The 18614-nt window shown below is 47.3% G+C and overlaps 1 protein-coding gene and 1 non-coding gene across 2 annotated transcripts in view; both read right to left on the reverse strand.

Moving 5' to 3' along the window:
* MCC (MCC regulator of Wnt signaling pathway) overlaps positions 1-18614 on the reverse strand; it is a 267530-nt gene that overhangs the window by 48477 nt on the left and 200439 nt on the right. Inside the window, exons 7-9 of the mRNA XM_012763744.3 lie at positions 5654-5800; positions 4616-4705; positions 3359-3507 (exon numbers count right to left, since the gene is read on the reverse strand). Of these exons, the coding sequence (XP_012619198.1) occupies positions 3359-3507; positions 4616-4705; positions 5654-5800 (386 nt within the window). The remainder of the gene's footprint in view (positions 1-3358; positions 3508-4615; positions 4706-5653; positions 5801-18614) is intronic.
* Positions 9124-9264, reverse strand: LOC142874142 (U4 spliceosomal RNA). The gene has a single exon (XR_012921967.1). It is a non-coding gene; the product is annotated as a U4 spliceosomal RNA (small nuclear RNA).

Genomic DNA, 18614 nt, shown 5'->3' on the forward strand with positions numbered 1-18614 from the left:
ACTGGTCTCAAACTCCTGGCCTCAGCGATCCTCCCACCTCAGCCTCTCGAGTTGCTGGGATTAGGGGTGTGAGCCACAGCGCCCAGCTTAGATGAAGCTTTTACACAACTCAGTCTGCGGCCGAACCTCCCTGTGACCATACTCCTTCCTTCTTGAAATGCTCCCCTCACTTAGGCCATGCGGTATCCTTTGCTGGATGTCCATTCTGTATAAAAGCAGTAGGGCCTGGCTTTCCCTCCAGTGTCAGTCCTGGGTCCCCTCCGCTGTCAATGCTCCCAACCCAGGGGTAATTTCATCCAGTCCCAAGATTTCAATAGGCATTCAGGGTCTGACAGCTCCCAAATTTCTCTAGCCCAGACCTTTCTTCTGAGCGCCAGGCTCACATATCCAGCTCTTCCTTTGGGTGTCACAGTGCCATCCCCAATTAACAGTCCAAAATGGGACTCTAGATTTTCCCCAAGCCTTGCCTTCCCCCGTCTTCTCCATCTCAGCACCTGCCACCACCATCTACCCAACACTACGTGCTAGACCCCCAAGAACCTTCTTAGAGACCATCCCTTCCTCTCACCCCCCGATCTCAGCCGGCTGCAGTCTCCACTGCTCCCAGCACCGCATGTGTCCTGACCCCTCTTCTCTGCTTCCACTATCCTCCTTCCCATTCTTCACACCCAACTGAGCTTGCAGCATGTAAATCATATCTTGTTCTTCCCGTATTTTAAACACTCTAATAACTTCCTTCCAATTGCACTTAGAATAAAGAGTTAAATTTGTCCATGGCCTCAAAATCTACATCTGGGCCACTCGGCCACCTCATCTCGAAGAGCTTCTCCTTCCACTCACTCCCCCTTAGCTCCACTGGCCTTTGGACGGTTCCTCCTTCATGCCAACCTCTTTCCAGCCTCACGAATGTTACACTGGCCCATAAGAACCTTAGTCTGTCATACGGCTGCTCCTCTTTCCCTTAAAATCTCAGCATAAACATCCCCTCTTCAGACACCTTCCCCAACCACCATGTGAAATAAACCCTCCCTGTGATTCTGCCAGTGTCCTCTTTATTTCCTTCTTGGACCTTGCTTATAATCTTATTTATTTATTTTGTCTACCTTCCCTAACAGAATAGAAGCTCCATGAGAGCAGGGCTTTGTCTGTTTCATTTTGCTTGGCATGCCAAATAGCCCAGCACCCAGTAGATGCTTAAAACAGATCCATCATGAAAGGTAATACACTTGTGAGCAGGTAAGACACTCCCTGCCATGCCCCCGGCAATCATGAAGTTAAAGGCTGACATATTTTGAGAGTAACAGGCCTCTAACTTTGAGATGGGTGGCTCAATAACAGTTATCGGGATACTCTGGTAGATTACTTCGACGGACCCCCAGGTTCCAGCAGCGGCTATGATCACAGAGTGGACAACGAAGGCTATGTCACAGGGTAGGGGCTAATAGCTCTTGCCTCAAACTGCAACTTGATAGCCTGTTTTTTCTCATTTTTAAAATGGGAAGGGACAACCCTGCCCTCACAAGTTGAGGATTAGGTGGTTGTCTGTGACAGCCTTTGTAAGCTATTAAATACCATAATAATATGGGCTACAAGCACCAAATATTTCTCTTCTTTGGTTTCTCCTTGGTGCATATGCCTGAGGAAGAAGGAACCTCCCCCAGATTCAGCCACAAAGCAGGCTTGTTAAATCCCAGAATCCATAGACAGGAGATTCTTCTAAATTGGGAGCCCCCTGAAGGCATCTGACTTCATTAAATTGCAAAGGGCGTATCTGATTCAATTTTTAAGCACTCCCAGGCCAGTGATACCGAGAAGACTACTTTTTACTGCTACAAGGTAATCATCAGGATTATCACTCTTAAGTATTTTTGGATTTAATAAGGAAACCATTTAATTTCAAGATTTAAAATGACCTAGGTTGCCAACTTCCTTAGTTCTCAAGAACTACACTGAACAGTTTCAAATCAGGGAGGACTAACATGATAATTCAATTTATTCAGGTTCGCTATACACAAGAAGAATGGAATTAAGCAATGATAGATGGGGAATGGTATCTTCCCCATTTCTTCCTGGCATTTCTTCCTGGTTAGCTCATAAGGCTTTCAAATTCTTACCATGCTCTCCCACTAACTAGATCGGTGGGTCAAGGCAGCCACACCACACTTGGGTGAGATTCAGAAGAGCATTCTGCCACTGCAGAACCCATTCTGAGTCAGAGTGGTTCCCATGGTTTGGCCCAGGTCCTTCTCTGCTTAACAACTCTCTCATCACTGGGATGACACAACGGCCAATCTTTGCCAACAGGCAGGAGTGCAAATTCAAACTACCTCTTTCATGAGACTTGGAAAGAATCCATAAAACTGGGTATAGGGTACAATTATTCTAAGCAGGACAGTTAGGATAGGATATGGGGAGCCAGGATAAGGCACATTCGCAAAGAGCATGAATAAACTTAGGCAACTATCAGGAAGAGCAAGGAGGGTTAGACCAGCATGCCTGGTCAGTGCCAGGAATGTCTCGACCAGACTGTCTCTGCTGGATCCTGGTAGCTCCAGGCGCCCCTGGGACGCTGACTCAACATTCCAGAACTCCCCTCTGCGGTTCTCTGCAGCATAGGCCTGCACGCTTGGCAACCCTCCGTGACCTACTTGCATTCGGTATGGACTGCTCCCAGGACTCACTCTATAATTTGCAGAGTCTAGTCCAAAACAAAACAGTAGGGCCCCATTTCGTAAATTATTAAGAATTGAAGGCCAGGCGTGGTGGCTCACGCCTGTAATCCTAGCACTCTGGGAGGATCCGAGGCGGGCGGATCACTCAAGGTCAGGAGTTCGAAACCAGCTTGAGCAAGAGTGAGACCTCATCTCTACTAAAAAAAGAAACAAATTCATTGGCCAACTAAAAATATATACAAAAAAATGAGCCGGGCAGGGTGGCGCATGCCTGTAGTCCCAGCTACTTGGGAAGCTGTGGCAGAAGGATTGCTTGAGCCTGGAAGTTTGAGGTTGCTGTGAGCTAGGCTGATGCCATGGCACTCTAACCCAGGTAACAGAGTGAGACTCTGTCTTAAAAAAAAAAAAAAAAAAAAAAAAAAGAATTGAAAACGGTGACAGCAAGATAGCAAGGCAAGTGTGGAGTCTTTCTGAGCTTGGGGCCCCGTGGGAAGGGCCAGGTCACACGGCCGTGAAGCCAGCCCTGCTGCGAGCACTGCCCTGGCGGCTGGGATGGTGGACGCTGCCAACCCCACCAGCCTGACAGCGTCCTCTATGTCACAAGACACAAGCAGACTTGCTCTTTGGAAGGAGAAGAGAGGAATGGCTTCTCTCAGCCCCCATCAAAACCCAGGACTGCTCCTTACCTATTCAACCGTTCTGTTTCCACCTCAAACTCCCTAATCTTGCTTTCAGAGATGGCAGATCCGTGTGAGTAGAGTGTTTGGAAAATCTCTTGGATGTTGGAGCAGTCCTGAAGCGAGTGGGCCAGGTGTTCTGCCACGCTGCTGGACACCTGTACAAATGAGCGTTAATTCCCCTTTGGACAGTGTCACATAAAGGATGCTGGTCCCCGGGCATGCTTTGCACACAAAACAATTCAAAGCTGATATTCACTGAGAATCCTGCACCAGGAGATGGTTACCCTGATGGTTCTCAGTATGTCTGATAAAATTCTAGCTTAAAAAGCAAACTACTATGAAAGCAGTACATAAAATAAGATCAAAATATAGTTGCATCCCCCAAGCTCGTGCTGTTGGGCAGCAAGGATGGGGGTACTGTGCCTCTTCAGAGTCCCTAAATTTTGGATGTTGAGCAGAGTCTGGACTTCCTTCCCCTATCCTGAATCTCCTGCCACTTCAGGTCACACTCTCTGGTTACTGTAGCCAAGGAAAGGGGCCGACTCCTTCACTTTCACAATTTGGCTTTGGTGTGGAATCCGAATACATGCAATTTTTGCTCAGTGCACAGATCTACACTAGGGTCTTAGAAGTGCTGGTCAGGCTCTACTCACCCCTACAGATCAAATAGCTGGCTCTCCCAGCCTCATCCCCAATCCTAAAAGATACCCCTTAAGGAACTGAAACTACTCCCTTTTCACTATCCATCAGCTCTTACAGCCCCCAGGGGCTTCCCAAGCTCTACAAATGAAAAACTCTGGCACTAAACTGGAAAGTTCTGGTCTTTCCTAGTATGGGGACACACTTCAAAGGCATCATTCACCCTCACTGGAGAGCACATGCCCTTTCAAGAGGATGTGCAAAAGGCAAAATTCTTTTAGAGCTCCATGACTCCCTTGATCTCTAGGGTAGCAGGGTGACATAAAACAGATATTTCAAGACTTTCATCTACTACATCACCAGGAACTGGACTTAAACCATTGCTTTCTGAATGGTTTCAAGTAGAGAAATAAAAAAAGTATCCCTTAAAGCTGAAGAAACAAGTCACCATGTGGATGGAAATCAATACACATTTTAACTCAATCCTTTGGAAGGAAACAGGGTATGATTTACTATTATAGAATAATTAACTGGTTTATTGGAGGTGAACTTCTACCGTCTATCAGCCACTGTCTGTGTAACTCTATCGGGTCCTTTCTGGCCTTGCTTCTCATGGACACTCACCCCTATGGTACTGATTTCTGAGCCCAGGACTGGCCGATCAGACGATGAGGATTCGGACCTTGTCTTTGATAGCTTCACCCTCTCGGCAATCTAAAAGAACAAAACAAAAAAATTATCAAAAAACTATACATCACTCCCCCAGATAAACTGTTGAGGCTACGTTTATACAGGGCATTTTGCCACGTCAACTAAATGATTAATTTCTTAAAAACCCACCTGTCCAATTTTTCTGCCATCAGCTTAACCCAGCACTGCTAACATTGTGAGTTGGATAATTCTTTGGTGTTGGGGCTTTTCTGGGCATTGTAGGATGTTTAGCAGCATGTCTGGCCTCTAGCCACAAGATGCCAGTAGCACTTCAGTTGTAACCATCAAAAATGTCTCTCTACACTGCCAAATGTCCCCTGGGGGACAGAAATCACTTCTGGTTGGGAAACGCTGGTCTGACCTGACTTACTGAACTTGATGGTTGAGAACCAGCCGTGCTGTGGAGACAATACGGCAAAACCAGGCACAGCGACACGCAGCGTTTTAATAGTCTCTCCGTGGCAGACTCAACATGTGGGCTGGGACCAGGCAAAGAATGCGTGGGGCTACCTCCCACAGCTGCCACACCTGTCCATCACAATCTAGCTCTTTGCTGGCAGGGCTGTCAGTCTTGAGAGTGGGGAGATCACTGGCTCATTACTCGGGGTCCCCCGCTGGGCTGAACCTCAGTCCTGAGAGCAACTTCCTGTCTACTGTGAAGTACTGTAGAACTTGACAAAACGTCTCACTCTCCACAATGGCTTGTCAGCTGTGACATTCACCAGCTGGCTGATTAATGAGAGCTGGCGTCCAGGTTGCAGCTGAGAGAGGCTTAAAACTATTAGTGGGTTATCTCTCCCCGCAGCTCCAGCGTAGGAGGCTGCGCGAGGTCCCGGGGGAAGCCCGTCGGGCCTGCTGAGCGAAGGGCATGCCTGCACAGCAGCTAGGATGACACCGGTGCTTCCAGATAACCGGAGCTGTTCCTGCCTGTCCTGCCTGTCCCCAGCTCACCTTGGCGATGGGAATGTCATTGCTGCTGCTGCTTGTGCTCAGCTCTCCGGTGCTGGGGTTAATCGGGCGGTTGGTGGACGTGAGACGGCCAGGGCTGGAGGGACCTGTGGCCTGAACACTCTGCAGTCGAGTCTGAAGCTCTCGAACCTGAAATCATAATGTTTTCAGACACGATGAGCCAGATGCATAGACGGTCGGGCTTTTGTTTACATGAAGGGATCAGCCCCACTGAAAAGCTAGACCAGTGGCATCCACATAGAAGTCACTGTATTTTTTTTTTTTTTTTTGAGATAGAGTCTCACTTTGTTGCCCAGGCTAGAGTGCCATAGTGTCAGCCTAGCTCACAGCAACCTCAAACTCCTGGACTCAAGCAATCCTCCTGCCTCAGCCTCCCGAGTAGCTGGGACTACAGGCATGCGCCACCATGCTCGGCTGATTTTTTCTATATACTTTTAGTTGGCCAGTGAATTTCTTTCTATTTTTAGTAGAGATGGGGTCTCACTCTTGCTCAGGGTGGTCTCAAACTCCTGACCTTGAGCGATCTGCCCGCTTCGGCCTCCCAGAGTGGTAGGATTACGGGCATGAGCCACCTCGCCCGGCCAAGTCACTGTATTTTTAACCGGACCTGCCAGAGATCATCATTTCTTCTCCCACAAGCAAGAGGTGAACATGTTATCTAAGGCAAAGGAAGTTTCTAGCAGAAGACAGATGACCGTCTTTAAGGAATGTTTATTTATTCAGCTCTAAGTGCCTGAATCTGTGCTGGGTACTGCAGAAACCTGGATAAAATCTCTCCTCTCCCAAGAAGTAGAGAGACAAGCAACTTCAACACAAGTGTACTTAAGTGCTAGAAACATCTATCTGAAGGGCTACGAGAAGCAGAAAAGGGGAGGAGTCCATCTGAAGTCATCAGAGGAAGCTTAGAGGGCGGTGGTACTTGAGCAGAGTGTGAAAGGAGAGCAAGTGAGGGGCTGGCTCTGGTGGTGGCACGGCTGGGGGGCGAGCAGCTTGCACAAGGACGACCGGCTGTGTCTAAAGAACTGCAGGTTGGCCAGTCTGTGTGGTTCAGAAGGGACGTCTGAGCTGGGAGGGGCTTAGGCTAAGGTGAAGAGACAGCAATGGCACCAGCAGCTTCTTGCCAAGTGACTAAAGATGGAATTATCCCCCGGACGGTGGGAAGGAATCTAAACAGCCCTTCTGTATACAAAAGAAACACAGGGCCCTTTGAATTCCACTGAAAACACACATTTACCTGCACAGAATTTAAATGTCGAAACCCTGCTTCTGTGACTTTCAAAGAGAAGAAGTGTTCCAAGTAAGTGAAGATAGTTGCTAGAAATGGGTCTTTCTGACAACCTGGATCACAGTTTTATCATCAGGGTGCAGTATCTGCCTGAAAGGGCACACTGACCACAGAGCCCAGATGGGCATCAGCCCCTGCTGAATTAGCACTGGGACATTTCAGGCAGGGCTTTCCAAACCTAGCGGAGTACTAGAATCCCCTGGAGGGCTTGTTAACAGACAGATTCCAAGGCCCTACTACCCCAGGGATTTTGATTTAGCAGGTCTGGATGAAGCCCAGGATCTGCATGTCTGATAAGCTCCCAAAAGATGCTGATGCTGCTGGACAAGAGACCACACACCTTGAGTGGCACTGACCTGAGGGACTCCCAAGGCCACAAAGCACGTTAGTCCCATAAACAGGAGGAAGAGTGGAGCCATACCTCTGTGCCTGCCCTGCCGCCAAAACCCTTCTAGACAAGGGCGGAGAACAGGCACGTGGCCCCTTCTCTAAAAGCCTCTGGAAAGCTTTTCATATTAAATGTCTGGGATGTCTGCATCCTTCTAACTTAGGAACCAAAAGTAATTGAAATTTCAATAATTCATCGACATATTAGAAGCCAAAATAGGAAAATTCCCTTGGAGCAAATTGCATTCAATAGTAGAACAGCTCAGAAGTGCCTAATGCTCTGCTGAAGGTTCCAGTAACTGGAGTTGATGGACGAGTGTGCCATCATCCTAACATGCCAGACACCGAGCTGACCTCCAAATAGTTTAAGGACTAGGGAAACGCATGCTTATTGACGACAAATGTATTGCTGGTGAGAGATTACAGGGCTCTGTCTGGAATGGTCGCCAACAGACCAACAGTGGGTATGGGGGTGTTTATTATGCCACGTGGCCCATTTACCCATCAGGCACCGGGGAGGAGGGGACCTCCCTGGAGAGACCACAGGTTTCAATTTCCAGTGCTGTGAAAGTCTGATAGGTCCTCAATAATTAACAATGTTAACACCACTCTCAAACCTCAATTGTATCTGAACTGTACACAAAACAATTGGTGGTCTCTTCCTAGAATCCTAACTGGCCTACTCATCTTGCTCATTTAAAAATACAAATTGTCCTGGGCAATTTATAAGGACCTCAATTAAAACCACCTGTGTTAAAGAGGTTTCTTCTTCCGATCACAAAAGTAAAATGTGTTCATTGTGGAACATTTAGATGATACTAAAAAATAAAAACAGTGAAAGTACTTATGTTCTTTCTTACTATACAGAGACAGTTATTTCTAGTCATTTTTCCATGGTGCGTATGTGTGTGCCTACATACGCTTAAAATAATTGCTAAATCTAAATATCCATTTTCATTTTAAAAGCTTCAGACCCAGAGAATGTCTTTGAAAACTAACGGATGAAAAACGTGTTTATTCTGGGCCATGCTTTATTATTTAATGATTGTTGCTAGCCAGTGGGGGAAAAAAGCCCAGAAGAAGGGAGTGTAGTCAGCCTGTCCCGGAAACAAAGACAGCTGGTTGAGTTAAACGGCCTTGTCCCTGCTCTTGATTTGGGGGTGAGGATCTTAAGTAACTTTTACATGAATAAATGCCCAGAATTGAAGACTGCAGCCAACCTGCTGCTTCCACTCAGGCATGGCTTAGAGAGGGGCAGAAGCGTAGCTACCAGGGTTCTCACTTCTATCCTCAGCCATGGTACAGGGTTGGATTGTGTCCCTCCCAAAAGGCCCGGCCAAACTCTCATCCCCAGAACCCGCGAATGTGATCTTATTTCAAAACAGGGTCTTTGTAGATGTAATTAAATTAACAATCTCAAGGTGAGATCATCTTAGATTTACAGTGGGTCCTAGATCCAGTATCTTCTATCTCTTGTAAGGGTGGTGTCCTTGGAAGAGAAAGGAGAGGGGGAGACAGACACACAGGAAGGGCAAATGGAGAGGGAAGCAGAGAAAGGACACAAGTCAAAGAATACCAGGAGCCACCAGCAGCGGGAAGGGGCAAGGAAGGATTCTCTGCTGGAGTCTCTTGAGGGACCGTGGCCCTGCTGGCCCCTTGGAGTTTGGACTCCTGGACTCCAGAACTATGAGGGAATAAATTCCTGTTGTTTTAAGCCACCTGTTTGTGGTAATTAACTAAAATACCTCTCTTTCACCGAAGAATTTTTTTTTTCATTCAGCCTCCATAGAGACTGTCAAAAATTGCCAACGCTGACAATATTTCAAGTAGTCATGGCGGGGTATTGGGAAAAGTTTTCAGTTAGCAAGAATCGCGCCTTGGATAAACCTCATTGGCTAGGATACTGCCACCGTGCAAGAAGCTGAAGAATTTTTTTTAAGAGACAGAATCTCGCTTTGTTGGCCTGGAACTCCTGGGAGCCTCCCACGTCAGCCTCCAGAGTCGCTGGGATTGCAGGCGAGCAGCACCACGCCCAGCTGAAGGTATATTTTTATTAAAGCAGATATGTTTCTCTCTACAAAACATGTATTTTGGAGCCAAGGGATAGCCAAGAATCTCAGGTGCCTCAACAACAGCACAAGACCTGAGCAGCCACTTCCTCATTTCTCCTAAAGTCACTACCTAAGCACTAAACATCACGACGGGAAATGTGATGAAAAAGGGCACCAACAAGGGGTGTCAAAGCCCAGAAGAAGAAACCTCGGCGCTGCCATTCCCGGGTAGGCAGCACTGGAATGTGATCCCGACCCCGGGGGTTGAAATGTCATCATCCGACAATCAAATACAGAAGAAAAGGCAATGGGGAGACTCTGAAGGGTTCAAGTAAGGAAATGACATCAAAAGGCCGGAACTGTTTTTCTCTGGTTTTTTGAGGGTTTTGTTAAAATCCTTTGATGAGAGAAGACAACAGACTGAAGTGGAGGAAGAAAACGTTGGTGAGCTTCACCGGTGGCTCGGGTGAGAAACCATGAGGGCTCACACACAGTTGGCGAGGCAGGAATAAAGGCGGGGAAACGCACCCTAGGCCAGCCCTGTCCCACAGAGTTCCCGAGACACGGAAATGTCCTGCTGCACTGCTGTCCGCCATGGTGGCCACATGAGGCTACTGCGAACTTGCGACATGCCAACTGTACCCAAGGAACTGAATTTTAAATTATATTTGATGTTAACTGTAAGGCTGGTGGCGGGCCCCCCTCCCCCCTCCCTGCATCAAAAAGAAAAGGCTCATAAGACCAGATCTGCCAAGGACAACTGCCAGGCCCTGCTAAAAACACCACCACCTGGATGTCCACCCAGATAAGAAAGTTTTTGGTTCCTGGATTCCGCAAGTTCCTGAATACCGCCAGCCCCTCCTATTTCTCAATGACCACCCAAGGTCACCCCAGCTCTTCCTGCCAAAAGTCCTCAGCCCACTTAAAATGGTATTAAAAGCCTTTCCCCCTTTTCAAACATACACAACTTCTTGGGCCCCCCTCTCTTGGGACCCTCAAACCCCGTCCAGGAGCGCTCAATAAAGCCACACTGTTTGGCCCCACTCTTTCTCTGTCTGCTTCTTTTGCTCCCAGAAAACTTTACATTAATGAATCTAAATTGAAATCTAAGTAGTTGTATATGACTAGTAACCACTGTATTGGCCAGTGTAGCTCTAGAAATAATGAAGAAGGTAAAAAACACACCCAAACTTGAGGCTGGGGTGACACGGTAGATCACGGAGTTACTCAGCACAATGGGAAAAACATGAGGAGGATCTGCTGTTCTCAGAGAGAAATGAAGGAGTTCGCTTCAGATGTGTTGAATTTCAGGAAACCACTGGGCGTGTGAGTGAGGATTTTCAGCTGACAATTGGAAATCTCAGTCTGAGGAAGGAGACCAGAACTGAATATACAGATTTAGGAATTTTGGGTGTGGATGAAGTCCAGGGAAGAGGTATGGCAGGGGCGGGGCCGAGAACGTGTGTGTAGAGTCAAGGGACAGAGGAGGAAGGGGGGACACCTTCTCCAGGAGGCAAGGAAAAGAGGTAAGGGCAGGCAGTAAGGAGAGAGAGGATGGGGACAGAGGGACTCCCATCTGATGCTTTCTATTTTTTCTGCTAGGAGTGAGGGAGGGAATTAGCAGATGTCAGAAACGAGAAAGGAGGCTGAGCTAGGACCAAAAAGGAAAAAACAGAAAAAGCAAGCTTACACAGCAGCACGGAAAGCTTAGCTGAGCTCTCTCATTCAAAGCAGTAGACTGAGTAAATGCACTGTTTTCTTCAAATGCTGGAGACCTCATTAAAATAATAGTACAGAATAAAAAGGGATTAAAACCACAACAGAGAAAAGAATGTGCTTGGGGCATCAGCAGAAACAAGATTTGGACATATTCCTCAAAGGCCAAGTGCTGACGAAAGAAACAGAATGAAAAATTCTACAATATATATACAAAATGAGGTGGCCAATCTACCCAGAAGGGTGGCAGGATTGCCGTTCAGCTTTGTCAGATACCACAGGGACAAGAATGAGAAAAGAGGGCTGCAAACAGAGGCTTTCAGAGGTTAAGGGAGGTTACAGTTCTGTAACTGTATACAGAACAATTGAAAATTTCAAGCACAATGACAGCCCTCAGCTAAAGTCAACAGGCACTCCTCCTATTAAAAATGCATGGAATGGTGCATAAAAAAGGAACAATGAGACAGAAATTCACTGCCAAGGTCAAAAGAAAGACAGTTAAAATCTCCAGGTGGCAGAAATGAAGCTGGAGGGATTGGGGGAAGCTGAGGGTGGGGCACATAATGGGAACTGCAGGAGGGGCAGGGACAGAGGGCCCCTGCAGGTCAGGCTGCTAGAGCTGATCCTCCCAGCTAAAGCCGGAGCCCCCGCCCCACTCATCTGTGAAAAGCTGACGGAAGTGCTGTCCCCCTGGAAGCAAGCTCTAGAACCATGCAGAAAAGTCAACCTTAAAAATCAAAACCCCAGACCTGTGGCACATTCGGGTATGGAATCCCAATTTATACTATCTGCATGTTGCGGGACCCCAAACTTAGACATGAACACTGAAAACTGGTGTGGATTTTGCCAGGCCACCCACTGCCTCAGAAACTAATGTACAAATCACCCAGTAGCACGGGGGAACAGGAGACTTCAGCTTCCCGTGACTGGGAGCCCAGGACCACTAAGCGACAGACAGGCACAGTAGCAGAGAGAGGATCAAACAAGACAGCCAGCAATCTCCATTAGGACATGCACCCACCAGTGAAAATGAAGCACCCAGTAAATGACATCACAACAGACACACTGAGGATCCTGAAAGAGAGAAAAGGAATAATTTCCTAAAGAAGAAATGATAAAAACAAAAATAGATAACAAATCTTAAAAGCCTTGTCTCCTGGGAGAGATAGACATCTAAGGCTCTCAGGATGTTGGTCTGTTTCATTCACTACTGCACTGCCAACACCTTCAACAGGTGTTGCCAAAAAATCTGTTGAAACTGGAAATAAAATCAATAAATTCTGTGGAATGTTGCTAAGAAAACCTGGCACCCTAAAATCGATTATCATACCTACTTAGCTTATTGCAGTAGGCTGAATAATGGCTCCCAAAGATGTCCACATCCTACTCCCTGTGCATGTTACTTTACATGACAAAAGGGAATTGAGATGGGGAGAGTATCCTGGAATAGCTGGGTGGACTCAGCAGGCACAAGGGCCCTTGTCAGAGAGAAGCAGGTGTGTCACAATCAGAGTTCTGAAGACGCTATGCTTCTGGCTTTGAAGATGGAGAAAAGGGGGCCAGGTGTGGTGGCTCACACCTATAATCCCAGCACTTTGGGAGTCCAAGGTGGGAGGATCACTTGAGGCCAGGGGTTCAAGATCAGTGTAGGTGACATTGGAAGACCCTGTTCTCTACAAAAAAAAATTTTTTTTTAAATTAGCTAGGCACGGTGGTACACAAATGTAGTTGTGCTACTTGTAGTTGTGCTAAGGCAGGAGGATCGCTTGAGCTCCGGAATTCGAGGTTGCAGTGAGCCATGCTCACACTACTGCACTCCAGCCTGGGGGACAGAGTGAGACCCTGACTCTAAAAATAAATAAACATAATAAATAAAACAAAATAAACACAAAGATGAGAGCCAGGAGCATAAGAGATTAGGCACAGCGGGGAAAGTGAGATGCCAGGGGAATTAAGAATGTGCACTAGTCCTGGCATGGTGGTTCATGCCTGTAATCCTAAGCACTCTGGGACCAAGGCGGGAGGACTGGTTAATGCTTAAAGTCAGGAGTTTGAGACCAGCCCTGAGCAAGAGTGAGACTCTGTCCCTACCAGAAAGAGAAAAAATTAGCTGGGCATGGTGGTGCATGCCTGTAGTCTCAGCAACTTGGGAAGCTGAGGCAGGAGAATCCCTAGAGCTCAGGAGCTTGAGGTTGCAGTGAGCTATGATGATGCCACTGCACTCTAGCCAGGGAGTGACAGATCATGACTCTGTCTTTAAAAAAAAAAAAAAAAAAGATGGCATTAGAGCTGTCAGATAGCCATCCAGTGGGGTGTGCACAGAAGTGGGTTTCCAAAATGGAGGGGAACTCTCTGAAAACATGAGGTTAAGGCGAGTTTAAGACAGGTCTGCTACCTGGACACGTCAGTCTCCCAGGACAAAGGCAGAAGCACAGACAAGACGACAGGGTCAGCTGATAAAGTCATCTGTGAATGTGATTCCCACATGAGTCACAAGCAGGAAAGAAAGGTGGCACTGATCCTGAGTAGGATTAGAGTTATTATTATAATATTAGCTATAAAGGAATGAGTCTGTTCTGCTGATGACATGCAGTAGTGCTCACTGGGTAGCTGTAATTTCAGGCAATTAGGTGGTAATTCATAATTTCACTGTGTAATGGAGTTGATTTCTACATTACAGAAGGGTGAGAATCACTAGGCCAGAAAAGCTCTACTTAACGAGCTTGAGGCAGTTAGTCTCTGTGCAGTTCTCAGAGAGCTGCATCCTCGAAGCCCAGGGTCTGAGAGTATTTTGCAGAGGACCAACCTCCTACTGAAGAGTTTATAAGACTTTTCTCGGAGCCTCCAAAGAAAGGAGAAGTCAGAACCTATTTATAGAAAAAATATATTTATTCCCATAAATCTCATTTACGTGGTGTTTCAGGAAAGCGGTTTCTTATTGTTGATGGCAATTTTGAGTCGGTGGAAACAGGAGAGACCACAAATCAGAAGGCAAATAAATCCAACAGCATTTCCATCTCTCTGTAGGTTGGACAGGCGTGTTGTTTTTTCTTTTTCTCTGTAGCCTATGGATGTACCTGGGTCTGATTATGACAAGGGCTGCATGGGAAAAGGTCAGCATTTCAGTGGTGTTCCTAATTTCTTACCAGCTTTCCAACAAATGGAGTCCGCTTCTGTCCTTGTGGACAAGAGTTAGCATTAAGCAGCCTGACCTCCTCCCAGGCACCGGGATGGATGGGCAAACGCCAGTGCTCATGGTGAAAGAAGTTACTCCACAACTTCCAGGGCACAAGCGCGTGTGAAGCCCTCCCGGAGGAAGCAGGGGCTGATTCCAAAGCACAGGAGAACGAACCCGAGTTCTGAGGAGTCTCTGCCTTGGGCCCCACTTAAAACTCCTTCAGCCTACAGAGAGGGGGCGGCATGGGACCGGCTCAGACCAAGATAAATATGCACAGATCGTCTCCTCTCTCTGAAACAAGCCCATTTTGCCTTCATTCACTGTCATCCCAGAATGCCAGGAAAGTGGGTCTCTGGAGCCCTAAGCAACCTGGCACCTGCGCTGCTGTGACGGCGTGACTACTAACTGCTTGTCTGGCATGAGGACAGGGTGGACAGTGGGCCACAGGAAAGCAGCCAGAGTGCAACAACGACACTGCAGCCCATGCCAAGGCCACATGCCAAGGCCACAAGAGTGTAATTTTGGTAGCAAGAGTTAATAGCAGTGTAGACTTGGGCAAGATTGTTAAAGTCTCCCATCTCTAAAAAGGTTATAATAGGCCGGGCGCAGTGGCTCACGCCTGTAATCCTAGCACGCTCGGGGAGGCTGAGGCGGGTGGATCGTTTGAGCACAGGAGTTTGAGACCTGAGCAAGAGTGAGACCCCGTCTCTACCAAAAATACAAAAAAATTAGCCGGGCATGGTGGCACGTGCTTGTAGTCCCAGCTACTCAGAAGGCTGAGGCAGGAGGATCTCTTGAGCCCAGGAGTTTGAGGTTGCTGTGAGCTAGGCTGACTCCACGGCACTCTAGCCAAGGCAACAGAGTGAGACTCTTGTCTCAAAAAAAAAAAAAAAAAAAAAAAGGTTATAATAGTAATACCTACCAGGTAGGATTCTGGTGCAGATTAAATAAAATGTGCATAAATCATAGCTCATCACAAGTGCATGCTCGAAATAGGTTCAGAGCTGTTATAATTTGGGTTTTGAGGAAGTTCTGCTTTGTCTTTAGAGGTATCTGATTTTAGTCTGACGGGATATGTTCAGTCTAAAAATGTTCAAAGAATGCTAATACTATCAGTGTTATTAACGGAGCATTAGAAAGAAACCCTACTGAGCTTGCTTTGGAGGGGTCTCCCTCACGGGGCAAGCTGGGGGTCGTGCACCTCACCGGGCAGCCTCCTGGCCTTTGGAGCCCGTGCTTGTGCCCTGCCAGGCCCCGCCTTCCCTCCTCTGGCTCAGCTGGCCCTGGCGGATGGACAGGCAGGCAGGGTCTACACAGCAGGCGGCTTCCCGGCCATCATCACTGCCTCGGTGTGGGCCCCAGGAGGAGCAGGCTGGGTGTGAGTGGAAAAAACAGAAAGGCTGAGCGGGGGTCTCTTTCACTCCACCTGCAGAGGGGGAGGTTGAGGATGCCTGGGGAGGCTCTTGGCACACATCCGGTGGGTGATGGAAGGACATCGCCTCTTCCTTCCCTGTCCCTGAGTGTTCACCGGATCACCACGGGACACCCCGTGCACCAACTGGGTGGCTCACGTCGGGCCTGGGCATGCATCCCCTGAAAGAGCTTTGCAGTGACTCCGACACCTGTAGAGTCACCACAGGACGGATGGGACTGCCGGTTTCTCTGGTACCCTGATTACATCCAAGCCTATCTGCTGTGGCAATCAAGGCAAGTAAGCCAGCTGCATCAGAAACCTCGCCTGCTCAGCAAGCATCCACGTGCTTCTCTGTGTTTCTCGCCCCTTGTGGTCACATGAAGCCACCTGCCCAGTTCTGCGCAGTGGGTGACGAGTGGGAGCATGCAAGCGCTGTGTTGAGACCGCCTGAGTGAGGGCTTTGGCGGTGGGCGGCCACAGCCTGGGCTCCTGCGGGAACGTGTGGGGCGCGGACGTGTACCTGTCCCCCAGAGCTGCACTGGACATGCGCTGCCAGCAGGAAATAACGTGCCGTGCCACTGAGATTTGGGGAGTCGCCCTGTTACCGCAGAACAGCCTAGTCTTGTCCTAACGTGCTAGCCACACGAGAGAAGAGCCACCGGAGACCCCCATACTGAGGCTGGAAGGAGAGCGCAGGAGCGGGACCCCACTCCCCTCTGCCCCCTCCCACGTGGCTAGATGAGGGCTGGGAGGAATAGCACTGAGACAAAGGCATGTTTTCACAAATCATGAATTTGAACTTAGCTAATATTGGCATCCTCCTCCTCATCCAATAAAGAAATTCCTAAGAAGAAATGGAATAAGATATGAGCAAAGTTCCATAAAGGACAAAAGAGGAGACTACACCTACATGTGAATATCAAACCATTAAAACTGTGAGATACAGATTATTCTCCATAATCCATTATTATTATTTTGCTTAATTTGAAAATTAAAGAAGAGAAAAAGTAATCACACACTTTTACTGCCTAGATTTAGTCTCTGTTAATATTTTGGCATATTAATGGCCTCTCTGTTTCTATGTGTATACTTCTGCATATTAAAAATTACACAACTACATGAACATTTATCTAAAAAATAAGTTGGGCCAGGCACAGTAGTTCACACCTGTAATCCGGGAGGCTGAATCATTTGAGCTCAGGAGTTCGAGACCAGCCTGAGCAAGAGCGAGACCTCATCTCTACCAAAAATAGAAAAAATTAGCCATGCATGGTGGCTCATGCCTGTAGTCCCAGCTACTCAGGAGGCGGAGGCAGGGGGATCGCTTGAGCCCAGGAGTCTGAGGTAGCTGTGAGCTAGGCTGACGCCACGGCACTCTAGCCTGGGCAACACAGTGAGACTCTGTCTCAACAAAAATAAAATAAAATAAAAAATAAGTTGGAACATTACAGAAAAGTTCAAGTATGCTTTCACCTACATGCATAGCTACTGTGTCTCCCCCCCACATAACTATTATGATGATATTGGTTTATATTCTGATCCATTTTCAATATTTTAAAATATGCACATATGAACATATATTAAATATACATTTATACATACATAAATTCATAGTAAACATAAAGCACTGTTTTGCAGTTCTGCATTTTCTAAGTATAGACTTAGGGTCAAAAGCACTGTGGAAGCAGGGGGAGAGCTCAGATGAGGCCAGCGGCCACATGAGACTGAAACACATCTGAAGGGAAAACAGACGAATATTTAACCTATGTAAGGTCACAGCAGTTTCACTTCTATAAATACCTCCACTGTGACTGACTTTTAGTTAAAAATACCACACAGATACTGACTTAGCATACAATGGGAGACAATTTGGACAAAGTGAATGGCTGCTTCAGCGACAGACAATGGTCCGGACACATCAGCATGACATTTATAACACGTCATTTATAATTCATTTATAACCTGTATAGCCCACATCATTTACCATGTGCAAGAAGCACATAATAAAGTCTGTGGTCTACCTTTTAGGTAATTACTCTCTCTAAGCAGGTGCTATGGTTTCATTTGGATTCCCTTTTTTCAACTTCTTTGAGCATGAACACTAGTCAACAAGTGCCCTTAGAGATAAGGTGGGTAAATACTGCAGGTGGATGAGATGTGGCGTCTAGATCCAGTGGAGTATTTAGAAATCGGCTCTGGGGAAGGGGCCTGGAGTCACCTAAGAGGATGCTCTGTCAACAGCCTTAGCTGGTGAGTTCATGGGGCAAGTGCCTGATGCGGGGGCTGCACGTTGGCTGAGAGGAAGAGCACTGGACCCCAGGCCCCCTAGGTGCATGGTTCCCGGGAGGCCATATGGCAGCTCCACCTTCCTGGTCACAATCACAAACTTTTTTTTCTTTCTATAAATGGGCTTATCTCTGGCAGAATCACAGACTTAAAAGTGGCCCAACAGAGAATAGGGTGGGAATTACTGCTTTGAAAAGCTCATGGATTAAATTAGTCCTCAGAGAGTGACAATATGCAAAGGAAAGTTCTCCCTTCTTAAAAGAGGCTACATTACAAAGGATTTGGTGCTACTTTCTGGCAAGGAGGATGAGGTGAGAGGGAAGGAAAAGGGCCCTGGAGCACTGTGGAAATCTACTTGTCATTTTCCTGGCCTCGGAACCAAAGCTATTTACAAATGTGGAGGTTAGGGTCCTTATTTATACTTTAAAAGACTTTAGCCGAACCAGGTGATTCCATTTTATGACATGGGTCCTATGAACTCAGAACGACGAAATCTTTCATAGATGTGACACTGTATCTCAGTATCAAGAGTGACTGGTCTGGAAAAGTCACACACGTGCATGTTCTTATCACTGGTGGGAACACAGGCCTCTCCGCTCCCAACCAAAATCTTCACTTGTATTTGG

This window comes from Microcebus murinus, chromosome 11, assembly GCF_040939455.1.
Source record: "Microcebus murinus isolate Inina chromosome 11, M.murinus_Inina_mat1.0, whole genome shotgun sequence".
Lineage (NCBI taxonomy): Eukaryota > Metazoa > Chordata > Mammalia > Primates > Cheirogaleidae > Microcebus > Microcebus murinus.